The sequence below is a fragment of the Diabrotica virgifera genome, chromosome 6 (genome assembly GCF_917563875.1).
Source record: "Diabrotica virgifera virgifera chromosome 6, PGI_DIABVI_V3a".
Lineage (NCBI taxonomy): Eukaryota > Metazoa > Arthropoda > Insecta > Coleoptera > Chrysomelidae > Diabrotica > Diabrotica virgifera.
In genome coordinates this window covers 241,822,651-241,846,931 of record NC_065448.1, presented here as the reverse complement: position 1 = coordinate 241,846,931, position 24,281 = coordinate 241,822,651, and the positions used below count along the sequence as shown (strand labels likewise).

The following is a 24,281-nucleotide window of genomic DNA, read 5'->3' as shown; positions in this document are numbered from 1 at the left end:
AAATGAGAAAAATTGGGGTCGAAAATGTATTTAAACTTATGTAAAATCTTCAAATTTCATTCTTTTTTAAATTCCTCCGTTTATTCACTAGCCAGAGGTATAAACTACAAGAAACTTTTTGATTTTTTCATCTCAGATGAGACTGGACTTAGTTATGCTGCCCACCGCAAAAAAGGGCTGTTGTCGAAAAATTGCAGTCAACTCTACAAAAATGAATATTTTTGGCAAACAATTTTTTTGAGAGTACCTTAAGTACTATACTTTTACATGTTCCAATCATAAATAAAAATAATTTTTAGTTTTCGAGATATATTTTTTTAAAGTCACTTTTTGCCCGCAAGACCTATGTAACCCCTTAAAGTTCCCTGGACCGCACGAATAACAAATGAAGAAATCCTGAGAAGAATTGGTACAAAACGACAACTGCTATGCACAATTAAACAGAGGAAAACGGCATACCTGGGGCACGTAATTAGAAACGAAAGATTTCTGCAAACCTTAATTGAAGGAAATATCGAAGGAAGAAGGGGCGTGGACAGAAAGAAAATGTCATGGCTCCGTAATGTCAAACAATGGACAGGGCTAAGAAACATAGAAGACCTAATACACACTGTTAAGGATAAATAAAATGGTCAAACGTGATCGCGAACATCCATTAGTGGATTGCATAAGAAGAAGAAGAGTCTTTTGCATATTTTGTTTATTACAATACAATACAGTTACAATATCTGGAACACGTACTTAATGAGGGGACAGCGTTATGAACTGCTAAGACTGATCACACAGGTAAAGATAAGAGGAGGAAGGAGTATAGGAAGAAGGAGAGTGTCATGGTTGAAGAATTTAAGAGACTGGTTTAAATGCAGTTCTATAGAGCTCTTATGATATTCTTTCCAGATTTGTTCCGTCGATATTGACCTTCACGCTTGTATTTGGTGCTTGCTGATGATCATCGTTTTTGCCTTCTTTGTATTCAATTTCATTCCAAATTATCTACAGGCTGTCGTTACTCGGTCCATTAGGCATTGCAGTGCTTCGGCATTATCTGCCAGAATGACCGTGTCATCAGCGTATCGCAGGTTATTTATTATAATTAGTTATATTTATACCATCCGAGGTGCCTTACAAACCTTTCTTAAATAACTTCTCAGAGTAAAGGTTGAGCAGCAAAAGTGACAGGATACATCCCTGTCTTACTCCCTTCTCGATATTGATTTTCCCAGATGTTTCGCTTTTTATTCTGATTTTAGCCTTTTGTTCTTGGTAGAGGTTTGAAATGATCCTTAAGTCTTTATTAAATTGAAATCTATTAGTTTATGAACAATTTTAATATGAAAAAATATATTAAATAATATAAAAAAATCACATAAAAATACATAAAAATTACTACTTAAATATCATGCCATCTATTATAAATACCCCAACCTAACAAAATCTTTTGCAATTTCGGTTAGTTTTTTTACAATATAAGCCTCACTTTTTCTTTCTTTTGTGAACATTTTCTCTCGTTCACCCTGATTCATATTGGCCGTCCAGTCAGGAATTTCATCTAAATCAGCAGCAAAGAGGGGCACAGCGATAAAACACATCATCAGGCCGTATTTGGAAAATCTCTTCATATGGCTTAGGAAAGTCTCTTTGGAAAAAACGTCTGAATTGCAACCGAACTGCAAAAGTACAGATGAGAGGCTTGAATAGTATGTATTCAGAAGACGGTCGTAATAAGAATCCCTCAACTCTTTATCCGTACATGCAAAGATGAAGTAAGAAACATCTATCGCTGGTGAGGCACATCTGCTCAGTTGCCAGTCCAAAATACATACCTCAGAGGGTGCTGAGCTGCCTTCCTAAAATATTAACTGAATTAACAAGAGGTTCTAAAACTATTTTTTTTGTGGCATGTTTAAGTAAATACTAGGCTGTTCAATAAATTTTGCGGTTCGATAAGAAAAACAAATTATATGGCTTGAAATACACTTTGTCATTCAGTATAGTTTCCTTGAACATCAATACACTTGTTCCAACGAGATTCCAATTTATAAATTCCATCCTTGAACTGAAAATCTGGAAGGGCTGAAAAATACGCTTCTACAGCTGTTATGACCTCATTATTTGATGAAAAACACTTTCCACGCATGAATTTTTTAGGTATTGAAACAGATGGAAGTCGCTAGGGGCCAAATCTGATGAATACGGTAAACACTTTAACAATTCGAACATTAATTCATGGATTTTAGCCATTGTTAAATACTCATATGACACGATGCACTGTCTTGATGAAAAAGGACTTTTTCTTCTGCAAACCAGCTCTTTTTTCATGAATTGTTTCCTTCAGCTGGTCTAAAAGGTTATAATAACATCCAGAATTTATTGCTTTATCAGTTTGCAAGTAATCCACGAATAAAATTCCTCTTGCATCTCAAAAAATTGATGCTAATTCATTCTTGACCAATTTCTGAACACGAATTCGTTTCGTAGCCGAAGAACAGGTTCACACCACTCTTTAACCTTTTCTTTTGATTCAGAATCATGGTGATATACCCAAGTCTCATACATAGTGATGAATCTATGCACAAAATCTACTTTATCCTTTCGATAACGCTCTAAATGTTGTTGAGAATATTGCATTCGACTGTGTTTTTGTTCCGTTGTTAGCGAATGCGGCACCCATTGTGAACACAGCTTTCTAAAACCCGATAGTTCAGTCAAAATATTGCTTACACTACTAGGACAGTCAATGAGGGTATTTGGCTCCGAATTCCATCCTACTACATCGATTTACTTGATAATTTCACAGTAAGTAGGGAATAGCTCAAGAAACAAAGTCTACCCTATGCCGATGTGCGCTTTTATCTTGGGGTGGTTCCCACCCCTTCTCGGGGGTGAAAAATGTTTTCGTTAAAATAGCCACGGAAGAGGTTAGAGAACCTAATTTTAAGCAGAAACTGTTCTATAATTATTTTTTGAAAACTCAATACTCTTTGAGTTATTCGTGGTTGAAAATTGGACATTTTCATTGAAAAAACCTTTTCGGACGGATTTTTGCGAATACCTTAAAAACTATGCATCTAACAAAAAAACTGTATAAAAAATTTCTGTAGGTTATAAAAAACAAAGAGATTCGTTCCTTCACAAATCTGGGATTTGGTAGGTAAGAAGAGTTTGTTTTTTTGCTACATGCTCAAATCGGTGTATTCAACTTGAAATAACAGAGAAACGGGCGATTTTAGGTGTATAATGATAGAAATAACTTTTGTAGTGCTTGAAAAGACCTTTAAAATGAGCAATACTAAATGTCGATTACATTCAAACTAAGCGAGATATTCTGCAAAAAAGTTGATAACTAATGTATTTTAAGAAGAAATGAGAAGTATATTTAACCCCTCATCCATCAGAATTTAAGTACATCGTTTTCCTTCTACAATACTTTTTATTATAGTATTATTTCTATGTTCAAAAAGTTGGATTGGTTTTAAATAAATGGTTTTTGAAAAAAATAAGATCAAATTATAGAGCGCATTTTTAAATTTTCTTTAAAATCTTCCTTTTTCTCCATGTAACCCAAAAATGATAAGAGGTATGAAAAAAGATTTCTTTTTTATTTTTCATTACTGTATCTCTTATCATTTTCAAGTTACATGGAGAAAAAGAAGATTTTTAAGAAAATTTAAAAATGCGCTATTTAATTTGATCTTTTGTTTCAAAAAACCATTTACTTTAAACACGTCCAACTTTTTGAACATAGAAATAACACTATAACAAAAGGTATTGTAGACGGAAAACGATGCATTTACATTTTGGTGGATGGGGGTTAAAATTACTTCTAATTTTTTTTTAAACACATTAGTTATCAATTTTGTTTGCAGCATATCTCGCTTAGTTTTAATATAATGGACCTATAATAATATAGCTCATTGTAAAGGTCTTTTCAAGCACTACAAAAGGTATTGGTAGCATTATACACCTAAAATCGACCGTTTCTCTGTTATTTCAAGTTGAATACACCAGTTTGGGAATATACCGAAAAACAAACTATTTTCACCTACCATATCTCTTTTTGTATTATAACTAGAAGATTTATGAAGGCAAGTGTCTCTTTGTTTTTTATAACCTACAAAGATGTTTAATATAGTTTTTTTAGTTAGATACATAGTTTTTAAGGTATTCGCAAAAAACCATTCGAAAAGGTAATATGTTTCAATGAAAATAACCAATTTTCAACCATGAATAACTCAAAAAGTATTGAGTTTTCAAAAAAAAAATGTAGAACAGTTTTTGCTTAGAATTAGGTTCTCTAGCTAATTCCGTGGTAATTTTAACTAGAAAATTTTCCACCCCTCAGAAGGGGTGGGAACCACCCCCAAGATAAAAGCACACATCGGCATAGGGTAGACTTTGAATTAGGAGATAAGTAGGGGCTAGGCCCAAAATTTCATTAAAATCCATGCAGTAGGATAGAATTCGGAGGTAATATCCTCTTCTTGCTCTCATTGACTGGCGTATATCGAGTGAGAGGGCTGGTATTACTAAATGTCTTATCACTAGATGATTTTCCAATACATATATCCTGTATTTTTTCTACGATTTCTGGTGTCTTACTGTTTTTGGACGTCCTTGATGCCGATCGTCTTCTAGGGCTTGTACGACCACGTTTAAATTCAGTAACCCATTTTTCTACTGTACTAATTGAAGGCGAAGAGTCCTTATACACTTTGAACATTCGGTCATAAATTTCTTTGCTTTTAAACTTAAACCTTCCAAAAATAAAAATTCAATCACCGCACGGTACTTGATTGTTTCCATTATAAAAAAATACTGTGACACGTCGATACCACTCGATACTAAATGGCTTGAGGCTTGCACTTGCAAACAAAAAATGTTAAAATGAAACTTCACATACGTTTATATGAAGAGTGTACCAACATAACAAAATAAAATTAGGCTAGTAGCAACGCCCTCTCTTATTGAACCGCAAGTCTTATTGAACGGACAGCCTAGCCTAGATGCTTAAGCTTACCTTATATTTAAATAGTAAGTTGTTTATCCAACAATCTCCATGGCAAAATACTGCTTCCCCATCTGCTGCCTCAATAGATAAATTTTCTAATAATCCATTCACTGGATATTCCGTGAAATTGTTTAATTTATCTATTAGTAACTGATCATCCTTAGCATTTAGTTTGTTAACGACTTTATCTGTACCAGCTTTTACAGTTTTGCATAAATTATTTAAATCGACATTATTAAAGTAAGACTCTCTAGCAGCTTCGGACAGTCTTCTGTATATTTCTGGTTTCTTTATTTTTAAAGCTAGGGCTAGTCCATGGAACTTACCATAAGCTTGAAGAACTGTGGTACAGTGATTTAAATCTAAAAATAAACTCGATATACAGGTTGTTTCATTAATAATTGAAAATATTTTAACTGTAGATTCCTGGGCTCAAAATATTGAGGTTTAACCCAAGTCAATTAAATAAATTGTGACTCCTTACTGGGTTACAGGGTGTTTTTTACATGGTGTCAATTCTTCTATGAACCTATATACAACCGTCTATGTGCTGAGGATGACGAGTGCAGACAAGCAATAGAGGAAAGAAATGAAGCACACAAAATGTACATAACAAGAAGAACACGGGAAAGACGAACATTATTTGAAGTCGCAAGACGGAAAGCAGACAAGATATGTAGAAAGAAAAAGAGAGCCTATGAAAATAGACAAATAGAAAAAATGGAAGAAAATTTCAAAAACAACGAAATTAGAGAGCCATACGAATACCTAAAAAAGATAAGAAGTGAGTATAAACCTCAAACAAGTCTATATAAAGATGAAAGTGGGCAAATAATCAGTGACCAACAGAAAGTCACAGAAACCTGGAACCATTATTTTCAGCCCCTACTTGGAACACAAATAGACATGGAAGATGAAATGGGTATGAACTACGTAGAAGAGAATGAAGTAGATAATGGAGTAGAAGCTCCAACTATAGAGGAAGTTCTCGAAGCTATTAAGGCCCAGAAAAACAATAAAGCTCCGGGAGTTGACAAAATACCAGCATAACTATAACGACGACTGGAAGAAAAGTATAGTAGGTATGCCCGATCTATAAAAAAGGAGACAAACTCCAGTGCAAAAACTACCGTGGAATCTCTCTACTATGTACAGCATATAAAGTCCTCACGTATATTATAAACCAGCGGCTCCAACCACTGGCAGAAAATATTATTGGGAGAGTATCAGACGAGCTTCCGACGGGGAAGATCGACACTGGATCAAATACTTACAGTCAAACAGATCTTGAGCAAATCATGGGAACACGATATTGATGTTCACAACGTGTCTGTAGACTTCAAACAGGCATACGACTCAGTCAATAGGAACAAACTATACTATATGTTGGCTGAATTGGCAATACCACAAAAGCTAATAAGACTCATTAAAGCCACCATGGATGAAACTCAGGCATGTGTACGAATACAAAACCACCGGACAGACTTTTTCAAAATTTCGCAGGGACTAAAGCAGGGAGATGGGCTGGCCCCAACATTGTTTAACCTGGCACTGGAGTATGCGGTTAGGCAAATGCAAACTGGACGAGGAAACCTACTGACCAACCGAACGGTTCAACTGGCCGCTTATGCCGATGATATTAATATTATGAGTAGAACATCAACCGCAGCACAGGAAACATACGCAGAGTTAAAAACACAAACAAAAATGCTAGGTCTGGAAATTATCGCAGAAAAAACAAAAATAATGACTCAGACGAGAAGAAATATAGTCCCACAAAACATTATACATGAAGATGACATTGAAACGGTTAAAAAGTTGACATACCTGGGAGTAGAAATATATGCCGACGGATCAGAAGATGGAGAAATACGGAAGAGAATAACGCAGGCTAACAGAGCTTATTTTGCCCTCCCCCATATATTTCCGTCTAAAAATGTCCACCGAAAAACAAAGATGAGAATCTATAAAACTTTAATTCGACCAATAACATGCTATGGCAGTGAAGCCTGGGTCCTGAAAGAAATATCTAAAAACAAACTCGACATATTCGAAAGGAACGTACTGAGGAGAATACTAGGATCTGTGACGGAAAGCGGAATCTTCAGAAGCCGATATAACAACGAACTTTATCAACTTTATAAGGAAGCACCCCTTTCACACTTCATTAGAATACAAAGATTGCAATGGGCCAGACATGTGATAAGAATAGGAGAGGATAGGCTACCAAAAAAAGCATTGAATGCTAGAATGCAAGGAAAGAGACCGGTTGAAAAGCCAAGAAAGCGCTGGGAAGACACAGTAAACAGCGACGCACAAGCCCTTTTAGGAGTCCGTGTATGGAGAAGAGCAGCCACAGACAAGCAAGGGTGGAGACAGAAAATAAAGGAGGCTAAGGCTAAATTTGGGCTGTAGTGTCGTAGAAGATGTGCTGAGGAGAAGGAAACCTCCTCACATGTCCTCTGGGAGTGCCCGGTATTGGCTTACCAGAGGTGGCAGATCCTGGGTTCAGCCTTTATGCAACCGAGCCAACTGAAGGAGTTGCCTGTGAAGAGACTTATGGCTTTCTGTGAGGCCGTAATGTTACTAAACTATTAGATGTTCGGGCCTCGGGGTGACAGGAGGAGCTCAGCCCCTGCTGACTTTAACTGATATGGGAGCCCGGAGCAAGCTGGGCCCCAGAAATGCCGAAGACCATGTTCGATAAAATGACCCTCCTTAGGAGGTATATGTATCTAAAGGGCTCACAAGTTGGCCCTGTCCGGATAGCATACAATGACACTGCATTTGAAATTAGCTATATTAACACTTACCTGTTGTACATTTCCTATCTTTCATCATGTATCCACTTGCCATCATATCTTCAAATATAAGATGTTCATAAGGAGCAGTAACACTGGTCTTATAGCAAAATGGCGTGGGATTAAAAATGTCTTTCAAATTTGCATTTTCCTGAAATTTGACGAGTTCTGGAAAAACTTGTTCGTACATAAAAACTTCTCTTTCGTGTAAAATCTCAATCTTAATATAATTCCTAAACTCTAAAGCTTGTGGAGCACTTTTAATGACTAAATTTAATATTCTTGAACCATTCAGTTCGACCACTTTCACTTTTGTTATTATTCCTAGGTAGTTATCACCTTTAGAAGAACCTTTAGAGAAGTTTAGATCATATTCGCTTATGTTTAGTTCTTTTAGTAGCGCCTCTAGGTTTTCACGCACAACATGCGGAAGTGTAATGGGATCTGCCATGTCTTTGAATTTTTAATTAATTTCAAGAAGCATATCTGCAAAAAATACGTATATACTCCATCTAATTTACTTACCGTTGCACGTAATTCGCGTCATAGCCCGTGACGTCACATGATACCAACACGAAATATTTAGGCGGTAGGCGTGTTCTTTTTTAGAATCACTTTGCCGAGTACACTGGCATTACAGCCACTAGACATATTTTATTATATACGCGTAGAAATAATATTTAAAGATTTCTATTAATGTTAACTTAAAGAAATACACAATAATATGTTTCATTTAATTTGTATAAATGGATTATAAAGCGTATGAAGCACATTTGTTCGGAATACATTGTAATTATAATCGAACGAAGGTGATATTTTGGCATAAATTGGTAACATTTATTTGACAGTTGCGGTGATGACACTTCATATTTGTTTATATTCTTTACTATAAGTATTTGTTTCGTTATATTTAATGTTTTTATTATGTACTTTAATGTAAGATTATAACTTAATTCTTGTTTTCTATTTCTAAAGTTTTTATTTATTTACATTGAATATTAATTTATTTTGCTGTATAATCCACTTATGCAAAAATTGTGTGACGTATTTGATTTAAAATGAATTCAAGAATTTTTTGTAATTGGGCAACAATGTCAACTTAGATCTCTAACGTAGATAATGACGTGCAACGGTAAGTAAATTAGACGGACTGTATGTAATTAAAAAAAAACAGAACAGACGCATTCACAGGTTTAGTACTCAGTCAAGTATCTCTCAATGGCGGATCCAGGGAGGGGGTCATGGCCCCCTCCGAGAATTTAAAAAAGTATAAATTTAAATATTTGCAGTTCAAATGTTTTTAGTTTCATACACATATATATGTGCAAAATAGGGGATAAATATGTTTCTGGACTAGAATTGAACAAAAGCAGTAACGAGAATGACATAGGATGTTTTATAAATCAAAATGTTGATAATTTTACAAAGTGCCAATTGTTACAACAATCTTGGCACTGGCAGCCATTAAAATCGTATCAATTTCCATATTCTATAAACAGAAAGAATAAAAAAGGAATGAAGCGTTACTTGGGTCACCATCACTTAGAACAAAGGTGTTGGTTGGTATTTTCTCACAGTCAAAAGGGATTGTTATACAAGTATTGCGTTTTATTTTTCTAATGAAAAATATGAAAACAATAAAGGGATGACAGCGCAAAGCCTTATCACGAAACCTTTAACATCTTTTGCCTAACTCATGGGCAAAGACGGAGCCACACAAACCTATGAAAAAACATTATACGACAAGAAGTACGTTCAGGTTGAGCTGGATTTTCTACAAAGTTATCGCAACTCTCAAAAGTCAGTCATTAACCAGATAGACTCTCAAAGGTCTAAACAGAGACAAGAAAATAAAGAAAGACTACGACCAATACTAGAGTCTATAGTGTTCTTAGGTCGGCAAAATATTCCTCTAAGGGGCCATCATGATGATGGCCTTCTGCTTCTGGACGAAGATACTGGACCTAGCAATGAGAGGAATTGTTAAGGTTTAAAATCACATCAGGACAGAACAGGAGATAAATAAGACTATTAAACAACACCTATCCACAGCATTAACCTAAGCAACACACATTAGTAGTACCAGCAAAAATCAAGAATCAGGTGAAGAATGAGAAGCTTTCTCTAAATGAGAAACATACACAATAACAAAATTCGTGAAGACTTTGTCAAGTTCATTGACGTTTATGAGAACATAAAAATAATTAGTGAAAATCAAGAAAGAGGGGAAGAACAAGGCCTGACAGGAGAAGCATTGGGAAAATAATTATTGCTTAGGTTCTTGTTGAAAGAACTGCACTTGGATCCGAAGAAATGTGTAGTAATCGGTACTACTGACTTTAATACCTACTTTAATAACGATAAGTTTTGAATGTCTTTATGACACTCAAAAGTATGTGAAAAGTGCCTTAAAACTGACTATTGTAACTCTAATTTTTAAAAATTACCCCCTGACTCTCCGGTACACCTCCCCAAAAAATGTTCATGGCCCCTCCCGAAAATCGGCCCTGGATCTGCCCTTGGTATCTCTCATGTAAATTACTATTACTATAATAGTCAACCAATCTTTGGACGTTAAGTTCTGGGGTCGCCGAACACGAATACACTATCAGAACTGACTCCCGAAACACTTGGTGCCCAAGACGTGCATAATAGTCGCCCTCGGCACTAGGTGCTCCGAGGGTCGCGTCGGTTCTGATGTCAAATACGTCTTCAGCAACCACAAGAACTCCCAAGTAATATGTTTGAATCAATTTAGTACCGAAAACCATCCAAACTCCAGAAAATGACGTGCCTCAGCATTGATCCAGGGCACCAGGTACTGCAGTGTTGGTTCTGATAACGCATTCGTGCTCAGTGACCCCAAAAACCTCCGAGTAATCTGTTTGAATCAATTTAGTGCCGATAACCCTGGAAATGACGTGGCTTAGCAGTGACCCTGGGCACCAGGTGCTCCGGGAGTCGGTTCTGATGGAGTATTCACGTAGAGCGACCCCAAAAAACCCCGAGCAACAAAATGTAGTTGTTAGTATACTGATTTTGATACGTTTATGCACTTTTGGATGCATTTTATGCACTGTAAATGCATGTATGCATTTCTATCCATTTTTCTATTGTAGACTTTTTTCCTCACGTTATCTCGAACACAATGCAAAAAGTTGCAAGTCGATAGGTGCTGTATTTAATAATCGATTTATTTTTCCTAAAACGTCGGCCTCATATGAAAAGTTCCTAAGTCCCAAAATAAGCAAAAATGAGATTTTTGTGCCATCTGATTAATATTTATGGTACGCATGCATAGCAAGACAAAAAAGTTCAAAAAGTCAATAGATGTCGCTAGAACCACAAAAAAGAACTCTACCCAACTCCACGGCGTTGGGTGAATCGCATGAAACTTGCCAAAGTCCATCATTGTCATTGAGGTTAGATGTACTTTTGCTGCGCTGCTGTGTCATTGGCGAGGAATCGCAAAGTGGGCGACGTCTGGTGGTGAATTTGAAAAGCATCAACTCTAGGAAATCATTGACTTTGTCATTAATTTATGTACATATTTGCGGTCAGTTTATGTTGTAATTAACAATGATTTCGACTTAAAAAACTATTGCAGTGTTCCTCAGTATTCATTCCTATTATACTCTACGTCAGTGGTTCTCAAAGTGGGCGATAACGCCCCCTTGTGGGCGCTGGAGGCCTCTAGGGGGGCGGTAAAGGGCACAGAGAAGATTGGGGGGCGTTGAAGCGGTTTACAGGGGCAATGGCTAATTTAATTTTTTACCACAATAATTAATCAGTTTATTAAAATATCAAAAAAAACAACACAATTCTATTACAAAAATTATCTTTAAAGAATACTCAAAAATATCAAAACTGCTTTTTCTAGAAAATATAATAATACTCTAGCTCTCTGAGAGGAAAACCTACCTACTGGTTATAATACCGCTTTTTATCGATTCCCCGCCCGCTGCCGAGGCCGAGGCGAGGCCCGCCCGCTGCCTCATATAAAAGCGCACGCCATCCAGTCATGTCATTCGACAATCTGCTCTACTAGGGACCGAACGTCTCAGACGTCAAGGAGCATCGCCTTATTACGAAAACAAGTGAATTTAGTGACGAGATAAAGTGCTGTACGTACAGTGCCTAATTTGCTCAGTAAGAATACTGTGAGTGGTGTCATTAGCAAGTTTTTAATACTCGATTCTTTACTTCGGCATTTTTGAAGACAAAATTATGTCGGAAGCAAAAAAGAAGAAACGGCAGTACAGCGCGGAATATATAAAATATGGATTTATTGAATATCCTACAAATCCATCTTCGCCTATGTGCCTTCTTTGTCAAAAAACATTTTCGAATGAAGCGATGAAACCCTCAAGGTTGCAAGATCATTTGAATAAAATGCATTCAGATAAAAAAGACAAAAATGTGACTTATTTTCAAGACTTGGAAAAGAAGCACGCAGCTCAGCCAACTGTGTCAAAACTTTTTTCAGCGGCTTCTAAGCAAGACGAGGACGGACTCCGAGCTTCCTACAATATCTCCTTGCTAATTGCTCGAACAGGTAAACCTCACACTATTGGAGAGGATTTGATTTTACCGGCAATAAAAGAAGTAATAACTACTGTGCTCCATAAACCAGCGGCAGATATTATCCGAAAAATTCCTTTGAGCAATAGTTCCTTGCAAAGACGAATTGATGAGATGGCTGAAAACATTGAAGAGTCGTTGTGCAATCATCTGAAGACTTCTAAATTCTCAATTCAGTTAGATGAGTCCACTTTACCAACTGGTGAAGCATTGTTGCTGTCATACGTGAGGTTTATTAAAAATGATAAAATATGTCAAGAACTATTATTTGCCAGAAATTTAGAGACCGATACAAAAGGAGAGACCATATTTAATACACTGGAAAAATTTTGTGATGAGAAAGAAATTCCACTGAAGAATATTATATCAGCTGCTACGGATGGCGCTCCGGCTATGACAGGACGTCACAAAGGCTTCATAGCGTACTTAAAAAATAAAATTCCAGATGTGCTCGCTGTACATTGCGTCGTTCATAGACAACATTTGGTTGCGAGAAATTTGAGTGAGCGTCTCTCTCAATCACTGCAATATATCATCACAGCAGGCAATAAAATCCGAAACAGCTCTTTAAATGACCGATTATTTAATCAGCTTTGTGTTGCTAATGATGAAGATTTCAACCGATTGCTATTTCACACAGAAGTACGTTGGTTATCAAGAGGTAACTGTCTGACTCGATTTTACAATCTGTTTGAGTCTGTGATAGAGTTCTTGGAAAACAAATACAAAGAATTGCACGACAACCTCATCACTTCAAAGAATGATATTGCGTACTTGACAGACCTATATAAATTATTTAATGATGTCAATCTCCAACTTCAAGGTGACGACTCGAATTTGATTAAAACAAAAAATGTCATTGCTGCTTTTGTAGCTAAACTGCTCTTATACCAGAATAATATCGGCAGACGTGAGTTTCACAATTTCCCTAATTTGTCAGCAGTATCCTTCAACAACGACGACTTGCTTGTTTACTGCCAACATTTGGAGAACCTCCACAGGAATTTCACAGAACGATTCCAGGACATTTTAAACTTGGAAATACCGGACTGGGTGTTGGATCCTTTTTCAAATGTCAACACAGCAGGATCACCCCAGCTGGAAGAAGAACTCATAGAACTGACAACGAACGAGGAAATAAAAATAAAATTCAAAAATGGATACCAAGAATTTTGGCTACAAAGGCTAATCCCGCAATTGTACCCTGGATTGTGGTCCATCGTTCAACTATTTTTGATAGCATTCCCATCATCGTATTTGTGTGAACGTGGATTTAGTGCTGTGACAACGTTGCTAACTAAAAAGAGAAATCGGTTGCAGATTACCAAACGCGGTGACTTACGGCTGTTTTTGAGTAAATTCGAGCCTGATATTAACAAACTTGTTAAAAATCATCAGATTCATCCTTCACATTAGATTAGTTTTAACATTCAAATTGAAATGTTTGTTTTAATAACATGAATAAAAGTTTTTCTAATATTACAAAATGGTGTTTTAAATTACTCTCATCAGAAAGTCTTATTTTCACATGACACGCATAATTTAATTATTAAAATAATGACTGCGATTGTGATTCTTAAGATGTAGTAAAGTAAAAAAAAATGGGGGGCGCTAGAAAATAATTAATTTTCGATGTGGGCGGCAGACAAAATAAGTTTGAGAACCTATGCTCTACGTTATCACGTAAACTAACCAATGCCAAATCACACATTTTGTTAATTTAACGTTTGTATTAAACGTAGTATTTTTTATTGTTTAAGCGACTGCAAAATTAAATAAATAAATAAATAAAATGTAGTGTATACATTGTTATGAAAAATATTCCGACCACCTCATAATTTCCAGAACACATTTATTATAAGATAAATTCACCTACTTAGTTTCCAGCTTTTATTTAATTAAAAATTGTTATCTGTTGGTGTAAAATAAATTGTAGCGTACCTATTAACTAAATTAAAAACAAAATTAGAAATTCTAAGATAGATTAATAATTTTTAAAACGCTGTGTGATTATCGGGGGGCCAAATTTTTTTATGAAAAAAAGGTAAAAACAAATGTAGTTAGCATCAAATTTTAATGAATGCATACAGATAAAACATAATTTTAAGTCGTACTTAATCTATAAGATATCTTAGTGGCAAAACTTAGTGGTTACTTTGGCAAAACACTCATGTAAATGATTTTAATTTAACGTTTTAGAACTGTGAGGTCAAATGACAAAATTAATTGTAATTAATTTCCTAGAGTTATCGTCCATCTTTGAAATTTTGAGCGCCCTCTGTCGGAATTTAATTTTGCGAATATCTTCAAGAGTATTATAAGCTAACATATCTTCATGGAAATAATGTAAACTTATTGAAGATAAGTTCAATTTGATCATATTATAGTTTTTGTGGTAACTACATTTAAGTAGCATTATTATCATTAAAACCCCACATTTGTTTTTCTTGTGCGACTTAAGCATTTTTCACAGTTTATTTTTGGCGACCTTTTTATGGAGTTACGCATATTTCTTCATGATTTTCATTATTAAATGTGCCTAACTCCATAATTTTTCCTTATTTTAAAAATGAAAGTTGCCTAACTACATTTTTAAAGTAATAATATTTTAAAAATAGATCTATCTTTATGAGAAGGCTGACGGACACTATTCTAAGTAACTGTGTCAACTAAGATAAATTTTATTAAGTCACAATCATTCTTTAAATCAGTTTTTTTCGTCTCCTGTAAAATTTGTTAATTTGGACTTAGGCACTTTTGATATGCTATGGCCGACAAAATGCTATGGTATATTCTGTAGTGTCGGTGCTAAAAATAAACACATAGATACTTCAAATGTGTTAATGTAGGTCATACACTTATTTATATCAAGCAATATGAAGCAATATACATTATATTATACATCGTCCTTTAAAGGACTATAACGAAAAAAATATATGTATACCTACACTTCACGTTTATGACACTTACATTGTAGTTCCACAATTGCACACTGAACTTGTATTCTTTCGGAAGTATTTTTAATAGATTAGGTAACTAAAACGCTGCAGAAACTAGACAACACTTTCCCAGAATAAAAAAAATATGGTGGTTATCTGACGCAGATATGAATGAGAATGAAAACAAATACCAACAAATTGTTTGAACTTGAAATACTTAACAGTTATTGACCCGTTCGTCCTAGAAAACTGCATTCACGTTGTCATACGATTTATTGGTTTCGTTTTAGGATATTATGTAATCAGCGCAGAAAGAGGATATTGCAATTATTGTTAACCTACCAGTCAGTTGTTACGTCATACCATGTATAAATTATGTGCTTTGTTGCTAAACATAGAATTTTAATCATATGACTTAATAATAATGTTTTGTCTATCTATTCATTATTAATCGCGGCTTCCAGTTTGGAGTCGACATTAAATTGTTTATGTACTAAGGATTTTCACAGTTTTCACTGTATTCCTTCACTCTACCGTTCTCTGCAGTTTTTCTATTTTGTCAGTCCCCTTCCTGCAGATTTCTTCTTTCCATTGCTTCGTCCACTTCATCTCTCTTCCTATCGGGCTCCGCTCGGTTATTCTGTTTATCCAACGTGTTTTGTCTGCTCTTCTGACATGTCCGTATCAGGTTAATCTCTTCTGTTCTATGTAGTCTATTTATTCTATCTCTTCTTATTACAGTAGACTCCCGTAAGTTCGGCCTCGGTTAGTTCGGTCTCCGCTTAGTCCGGCCGGCTCTCTGAGCATTAGTCACACACTTTGCACATCAAAAATCATTATAAGAGAAAATTCAGAAAAAAATTACTGACTTTTTTAAGTGTTTAAGCAAAAAAAAACGTTTAAAAAATTTTTAACCACCTTTTGGTCCTGGCAACATGCAAATTTGTTAAAAGGAGTCCTTTTTGAGTAAGATTGTGCAAAAAATCCGAATTAGAATATTTTTCCCAGCGGATGCGCAGTGCCTTTCTGGACTATACAGTTCTGTAAGTATTGTTTTATAGTATTTTTGTAACGGTCTATCTTTTCATATAATATGTTAAATATATGTCAGAGTATTCCTCTGTGTTGTCTTCTACTTAATGTACAAGTGTTTTGTTTTTGCTAGATCCATACAAACAATGAATGGGCATTTTTTAGATAAGCATCGGTTAGTTCGGCCACTTTTAAGTTCGGCCTAGGGTCCGGTCCCGAGGTGTCCGAACTTACGGGAGTCTACTGTACTCTGCAGCTTCTCCTTAGGAATTCCATCTATCTCTGTAGCTCTTATTTTGTTTTGGAATTTATTTATTATCCAATTTTCATACCCATAAGTCAGCAGGGCCCCCGCTGCCATATGTGCAAAGTGTGCAATGCACACGGGCGCCATCCTTTAGGGACGCCAAAACCCGGGGTCAAAAATTCCAAAAAAGGCAAAGAAACAAAGAAACAAAAATTAAAATAAAAGTTAAAAAATTAAATAGGGTTCAGTTTAAACACACACTAAATTTGATTAATATAATATCATCCAGTTACTGCCGGTTCCCATTTGCGAGAACATATCAGAAGTCAGGCATTTTAATTTATTTTGTTATGTTTTTATTCTGTTTGTTTCATTTTGATATTTTAGCCTACTAATAATAGTCCATTTACTCACGGTTTTTGTTGTAAATTTTAAAGAACCGCTTGGATTGACATACAATTTGTCATACACGTAGCTAACAAGAAAAGAAGTGATACCTACTGTCCCGATGTGTGCTTTACCTCTGGGGGTAAAAGGGGTACTCTCAGGGGAATACGCCCGAGAATACCTGGGCGTATTCTCGGGGGTGAGAAAAAATTCGTTCAAATAAGTCCAGAATTGGATAAACTGACTAATTCTAAGCAACCTTTGTTATATAGAGATTTTCACGTCAATTCTTTTCGAGTTATTTGCGAGTGAGTATGTCCATTTTTCAACAAAAAAAAAACCGTTTTTAGATGGTTTTTCGCAATTAAAAACTAATTATTTTATCGAAAAAATACTCTTAGCAAAAATATAGCTTACAAGTAAGTGAAAAAAATAATTTATATATGAAGTCTGCAAAACCCAGTAGAAAGCAAAATTGTAGCTAATGAAAAGTAGGTTCTTATTAGTCAAATTCCAAATCGAATATTTCAACGTGAAATAACCAAAAATTAAGCACTTTTCGGGGAAACTCATTACAACTTCTTTAAAATGTTTAAGAAAAGCTTTATTTATACGATCTGTAAGTTTCATCGGTTTAAAGTGCTCATTTTTGAAAAAATTTGGTTTTAAAGTAATTTTTTTTCAATCTTGAAAAAATTGCTTTTTCCAAATAACTTTAAAATTAATTAGTAATACCAAAAATCTCAAGCAGTAAAAAAATGCAATTTTGCTTTTCTGAATATGTTGGATGTTTTGTTTTCCTATAAGACAAAAATTGAAAGATATGGCTGTTCAAATTCTGCATACACTCATGATTAGTGACTCGTTCAGCCCTTTCTCCCTTTTAAATACAACCTTTTCAAAAATAAACACTTGGAACCGATTAAACTTCAGATCATATAAACAATATAACAATACATAAGTAAAGTAACTTGTGGTGAAGCGGTAACGATAAATTTCATTTGGGATGCTAATTATGGGGTGGTTTTCATGATTTTTTACCAAAAAAATGGACCAACATTATTTTTAACTTACTTACTTTTGATGTTAGAAATTATAGCTTCTTTTAAACTCTTTAAAAAAGTTGTAATGAGTTTTCCCTGATAAGTGCTTAATTTTTTGGATATTTTACGTTGAAATATTTGATCTGTAATTTGACGAATAAGAACCTCCTTTTCATCAGCTACAACTTTGCTTCTAGTGGGTCTGCAGACTTTATATTAGGTATTTACACAATTTTTTTTCACTTTTTTATAAGCTATATTTTTTTTGATAAAATACTTACTTTTTGAATTATTTGCGAAAATCCGTCTAAAAACTTGTTTTTTTTTTGTTGAAAAATGAACATAAATTACTCGCAAATAACTATTGAAAACGAAACTAACGAAAACTATTGAAAAGTATTGACAGATAAAAATCTTTATGGAAGAAAAGTTATTTAAAATTAGTCATTTTATCCAATTATTTAAAATTAGTCATTTTATCCAATTCCGGACTTTTTTGAACGTATGTTTTTTCACCCCCGAGAAGGGGTGAAACTCACATTCTAAAGTTCAGTTTTCTGGTTTATTTAAAGCACCTACCAACCTTCAAAAAATAAATAAAAAACATGATCCAAAATGCCTTAAGGGGCGCCAAAATCCTTTTTTGCACACAGGCGCCAGTACCCCTTACGGGGGCCCTGTAAGTCAGGATACTTCCTGTCATGGTATTCTTCTTTTTGTTTTACACTGATGTTCTTATCCCACAGTACCTACCGGGTTCAATTTTCGTATGCAGTTTCTTGTTTGTCCAAGTCTATTTTTTATATCTTCTTCAGTAGTTAACCTAAATACTTGTACTTGTCTGTTCCTTTGATTTTTTTACCTTCGTCTATTTCCAGCTGTTTTAATTCTGTATTCTCCGTTGTTAGGTATTCAGGTTCCCTTAGGTTTATTTCCATCCCATTCTTTGTATATTCGTGTTCCAGTTTTCTAATCATAAAGCTGAGGTCATCTTCATCTTGTGCCATCACTACATATTTGGACATCAGCAAAACCAGGGTATACATATAGGTATTCGCTTCTTACTGATATCCCCATTCCTTCGCACTTTCTTTTCCATGGTTTCAGGGTTTTTTCTAGGAATATTTTGAACAGGATAGGAGATGTGGGGCAGCCTTGTAGTCTTAAATGGATTGCATGTTCTACTCTCCGTTTTGATAGCTACTTTGTTATTCTTGTAGAGTGATTTTGCTGCTTTTAATATTCGTGAAACTTCGATGTCTTCCCTTGCTTCCCGTAGCTTGGTACTAGGTATCGGGTCATAGGCCTTCTTAAGATCTACAAAAGCCAGATGGACGAATCTATTTGTGACAATTCTTTTTCTATTAGTTGTTGAATTGTATTAAGATTTAAGTCCCGTAGAGACCTATATCTGTGTACAGTTAGGCCGTCTGCACATGGGTCTATCGAAGGCACGTCTCGAAGTTCGCGCGTCTTGCTCGTCTTGTACGAACCCTGCGGCACAAGCGATTGTTCTCCGCACACTTGTCGATTCAGTTTGCTCACATATTCCAACTAGGAAGAACGCATGTTTTATATGTCAACCAAATCGACTATTTCGATCTGTGAAAAGTACGGTATTGTTACATTTTTAGTATAATTTGTATACAATAAGCATTATACAATTGAGAGTATTTATTTACTTCCCCAAAGAATTGTATATTTAATACCTAGAAATATAACTTCAATGTTTTCAGAATTTTATATTAAAAACAATATATTTCCACAGAGTACTGCAGTCAACGAACATAACATTCACCGATCTTAAAAAAAAGAATGTGTGTGTACTTTGTACGCACGTAAGAAGTTACTTCTTTTATTATGATTTCAATGAAATTAATATACTTAACAGGTTATTTGTATTTTATTTAATATTAAACTAACTTTCTTTACCTACCACTTTTAAAAAAAAATTATTAAAACGATACCAAAAATATAAAAAAAAAAGAATATGAATCGTCCGGGATTTGAACCCGGGACCTCTTGATCTCCGGTCACACGCTCTACCACTGAGCTATATCCCTTTTGCTTTGACAGGTTACAAGATTTCTCACACATACTGACAAATTTAATAGACCAAGTAGTGAAGTATACAAAAATACTTTAAATATACTTACAATTATAATAAAATATCTTATTCCCGAGGAAGACAAATCCAAAGACACAAAAATTATAATAAATAATACATTTACTAAGAACACTAATATATCCTTTTATATGATATAATATGACTTATTTGCGCTGACAGCGCTGATACATACATATCTTGAAAGATTAGCAACGAAATACATACTGTCTGTGTGCGCATGCGCCCGGCATTAGCACAAAATTTCACTCCCGATCGTAAAGAAGTATAACTTCAAAATAACTAAAATTTAATTTAGCACAGTAAACAACAAAAAACGAAGGAAACAAATAAAATAAATTTACCTCCATGACTGGAAACGTGAGTCTCACTCGAACTTTCTCGTGCGCTACCGATCGCAAGGGACGAGAGTCGTACAAGACGAGGAGATTTGCAGTCCTAAACGCCCCGTCTACGGGGAGAGATCTACGCGACTGAAATCGAGTCGACTACTGACTACTTAGAGCGTCGACCCATGTGCGGACGACGGCCTTAATATTACGCAACACAGATATTCGCAGAGAAGTAGCCTACCCCTTAAAATTGGTTATGGCACATAAAGAAGTATTTGGTTGATGTTAAATGACACTCTTCTACTAGTAGATAGGTAAACATCTTCAACGGACGCTTTTTGCCATCCAATATGCATTATTATGCCTCCTCTACACATCGGCAGACGCGTCTGCGGATGCATCTGCCGATGTATCATCTCGAGATGTCCACACATCTGTACACATCTGTAAATCGTTCAGTCTGTATTAATTCTCGGGAGACGCAATATCTACTTTGAATTCACTGCGAAAACTAATTCATCGTAGAGGTCAGATAGTCAGATGTGTGGAGAGGCATCGGACGTTCACACCGAAACCCTTTAATCTGTGCTGGAAAAACCGACAACAATCGGATATTTCGCATACGCGTCCGCCGACGTGATATATAAAGAACAAACGATCAAATTACCCCATCTACACATCTGCGAGTGAATCCGCATTCAGATGGCAATTTTCGATATTATTTCTTCATTATAGAATAGCACTGATTTCTGATTTTGCTTCTCTCTAGAAGAAATTAGCTTCTGTCATAAGTCAAGTCTCAACTCCAGTATGAGTCGAACCCAGAAACTGTATTACAAGATTCCTTTATGTAGGTAATCAATAGTGTAGTGATGGGCACTGCATACACATAACTGCATATCACTATAAGGTGAATAGCATAAATTATATCAACATCATCAGATCTCACATAGGATAGGCCGATGATACGGTGTTGATTGCGGATTTCGACTTGGATCTACAACGAGTTATCGACATAACCAACTCGGTCTGTGAGCTATTTGATATGAAAGTAAACATTAACAAATCCAAAGTGATGTCAATCCGAAAAAACCAAAATGGACCTCAACCTTGTACAATAAACGGGCACATTTTATGACAGGTTAAGAAAATCAAGTAGCTGGGATGTTGGATCGATAGCAGCCTAAATCCTGATCTAGAAAAAATAAGGTCTAGAATAGAACAGTCCAGATAATCTTTCGAAAAAATCAAGGGACTGCTACTTATGTGATTCTCGAATAAAGCTCGAAATTCGACAGCGTTTATCAAAATACTACGTCTGGTCGGCTCTTCTCTATGCAGTTTAAACGTGGAACCTTAAAACATCAATCATAAATAAATATGAGGAACTTCCCGCACTCATACACTATACTAGTTACTACAGTTAAATTGTGTAACAGTAAATTGACGTGGAGACTCTGGATATTGAGATGAAGGTAGTCCTGATGATGACTCCAGATATAGCGTCGAAAGCTCTACAAAAATTGGATGCGATCGATCCCAAAACTATATAAGTTTAATATTAATGTCATTATATAGTGATATTGACCTTAGTTAGGTACCTATAGGTTTAATTATACTAACCAGGGAAGTCTATCATGTTTGCTATCTAAACTACCTACCACTAGATAATTAGAAAATTGTCTATATTTAGATCGCTAGAAAATATGTAGTTTGCATCAGAAAATCCTATATTAAAATCTATTGCCAGCTCTACTTTTTTGTAAAAAGTATAAAGTATACCTAAACAAAACTAAATGATTTTTCTTACCACATAATAGTCTTCGTCAAACAATGTAATGGAACATTAAACTTACGATACTAGTATCTTATCAATAATAAACTGATTGTTTACACCTGTTGTTTACACTATGAATCAGATAAAACTTAAATACTTTAATGTCATTAACCTAGGTATTCGATAATTTAGGCATCAATTACTAAATTGTGATTCTCACAATAAAACACTGAAAACTTTTATTTTCTATACTTCCACAAAATTTATTATTTACAACTATGTGACTACAGCTGTTTCGGCAGAGTGCCTTTGTCAAGTGATATAGTTTACAATGTGTTTGCCTTTTTAAGTCTCTAACTGAAGAGGTTGAGGAGTGGAGAGCTGTTTGTCTCGAGTTGGTCATTCAGAATTATATCAGTATTTTTCAGTTTATTAATTTCCATAGATTCTAAAAAAGATAGCTTAAGGCCTTTATTTTGGATATGCAGAATTTGAAACTTTTCATTGAAATAATGATTATGATCTAGAAGGTGAAGTGCGTATGTAGAAGTGTCTGTTTTTCTATTGTTGAAAGCCTTTTGTGTTCTGCTATCCGTTTGTCAAAAGTTCTGCCAGTTTGACCGATGTACGTTTTCGGACAGTCACCACAAGTTAGTTTGTACACACCACTCTGTAGTTGCTTTCTCTTTCGGCTTTTATTGTTCTTAATAAATTTGCTTAAGTTGTTGTTAGTTCTCAAAGCTGGTATTATTCTTTTCTTTTTTATGTATCTGGCTATTTTTGTTGTTATCTTGCCAGTATATGTGAGAGAGCAGAAGGTACTGGGTTCTTTCTGTGGTGGTGGATACACTAATTTCAGGGCTTTCTTATGGAGTTTTTGATTTAAAATTTTGTTAACTGTTTGTTCGTTATAGCCGTTGTTTACTGCTATTTGTTTAATGATGTTTAGTTCTATCTCGAAGTTATTTTTTGTCATGGGAATTTCTTTCAGTCTATGTATCATGCTAAGGTAGGCTGCTAATTTGTGTTGTGTAGGATGGGATGATGAATTGTGTATAGTTGTGTCAGTATGGGTAGGTTTATGATATACAGAGAACTCATGTTTGTTGTGTAGTCTGGTACTCGTTGCATCTAGAAAGTTTATGGAATTATTCTGTTCTGTTTTTATTGTAAACTCAACTTTCCATAGTAATTCCATAAACTTTCTAGATGTAACGATTACCAGACTACACAACAAACATGAGTTCTCCGTATATCATAAACCTACCCATAATGACACAACTATACACAATTCATCATCCCATCCTACACAACACAAATTAGCAGCCTACCATAGCATGATACATAGACTGACAGAAATTCCCATGACAACAAATAACTTCGAGATAGAACTAAACATCATTAAACAATTAGCAGTAAACAACGGCTATAACGAACAAACAGTTAACAAAATTTTAAATCAAAAACTCCATAAGAAAGCCCTGAAATTAGTGTATCCACCACCACAGAAAGAACCCAGTACCTTCTGCTCTCTCACATATACTGGCAACATAACAACAAAAATAGCCAGATACATAAAAAAGAAAGGAATAATACCAGCTTTCAGAACTAACAACAACTTAAGCAAATATATTAATAACAATAAAAGCCGAAAGAGAAAGCAACTACAGAGTGGTGTGTACAAACTAACTTGTGGTGACTGTCCGAAAACGTACATCGGTCAAACTGGTAGAACTTTTGACAAACGGATAGCAGAACACAAAAGGGCTTTCAACAATAGAAAAACAGACACTTCTACATACGCACTTCACCTTCTAGATCATAATCATTCTTTCAATGAAGAGTTTCAAATTCTGCATATCCAAAATAAAGGCCTTAAGCTATCTTTTTTAGAATCTATGGAAATTAATAAACTGAAAAATACTGATATAATTCTGAATGACCAACTCGAGACAAACAGTTCCCCACTCCTCAACCTCTTCAGTTAGAGACTTAAAAAGGCAAACACA

At 35.1% G+C, this 24,281-nt stretch overlaps 2 protein-coding genes across 6 annotated transcripts in view; one reads left to right on the top strand and one right to left on the bottom strand.

The window, feature by feature from the left end:
- LOC126887443 (integrin alpha-PS3-like) overlaps nucleotides 1–24,281 on the top strand; it is a 107,167-nt gene that overhangs the window by 77,214 nt on the left and 5,672 nt on the right. The window lies entirely within an intron of this gene.
- LOC126887445 (uncharacterized) lies at nucleotides 1,310–22,571 on the bottom strand. Of its 4 annotated transcripts, none has more exons than XM_050654985.1 (4): nucleotides 22,306–22,571; nucleotides 7,822–8,295; nucleotides 5,018–5,370; nucleotides 1,310–1,847 (listed from the first exon to the last, which is right to left on the bottom strand). In XM_050654985.1, exons 2-4 carry the CDS (start codon nucleotides 8,258–8,260, stop codon nucleotides 1,410–1,412), a joined length of 1,230 nt encoding a protein of 409 aa, XP_050510942.1. In that variant the 5' UTR covers nucleotides 8,261–8,295; nucleotides 22,306–22,571; the 3' UTR covers nucleotides 1,310–1,409. The 4 variants fall into 4 exon arrangements, with proteins under 4 accessions (XP_050510942.1, XP_050510943.1, XP_050510941.1 ...); XM_050654986.1 differs by lacking the exon at nucleotides 22,306–22,571 and adding an exon at nucleotides 15,552–15,645; XM_050654984.1 differs by lacking the exon at nucleotides 22,306–22,571 and adding an exon at nucleotides 15,339–15,631.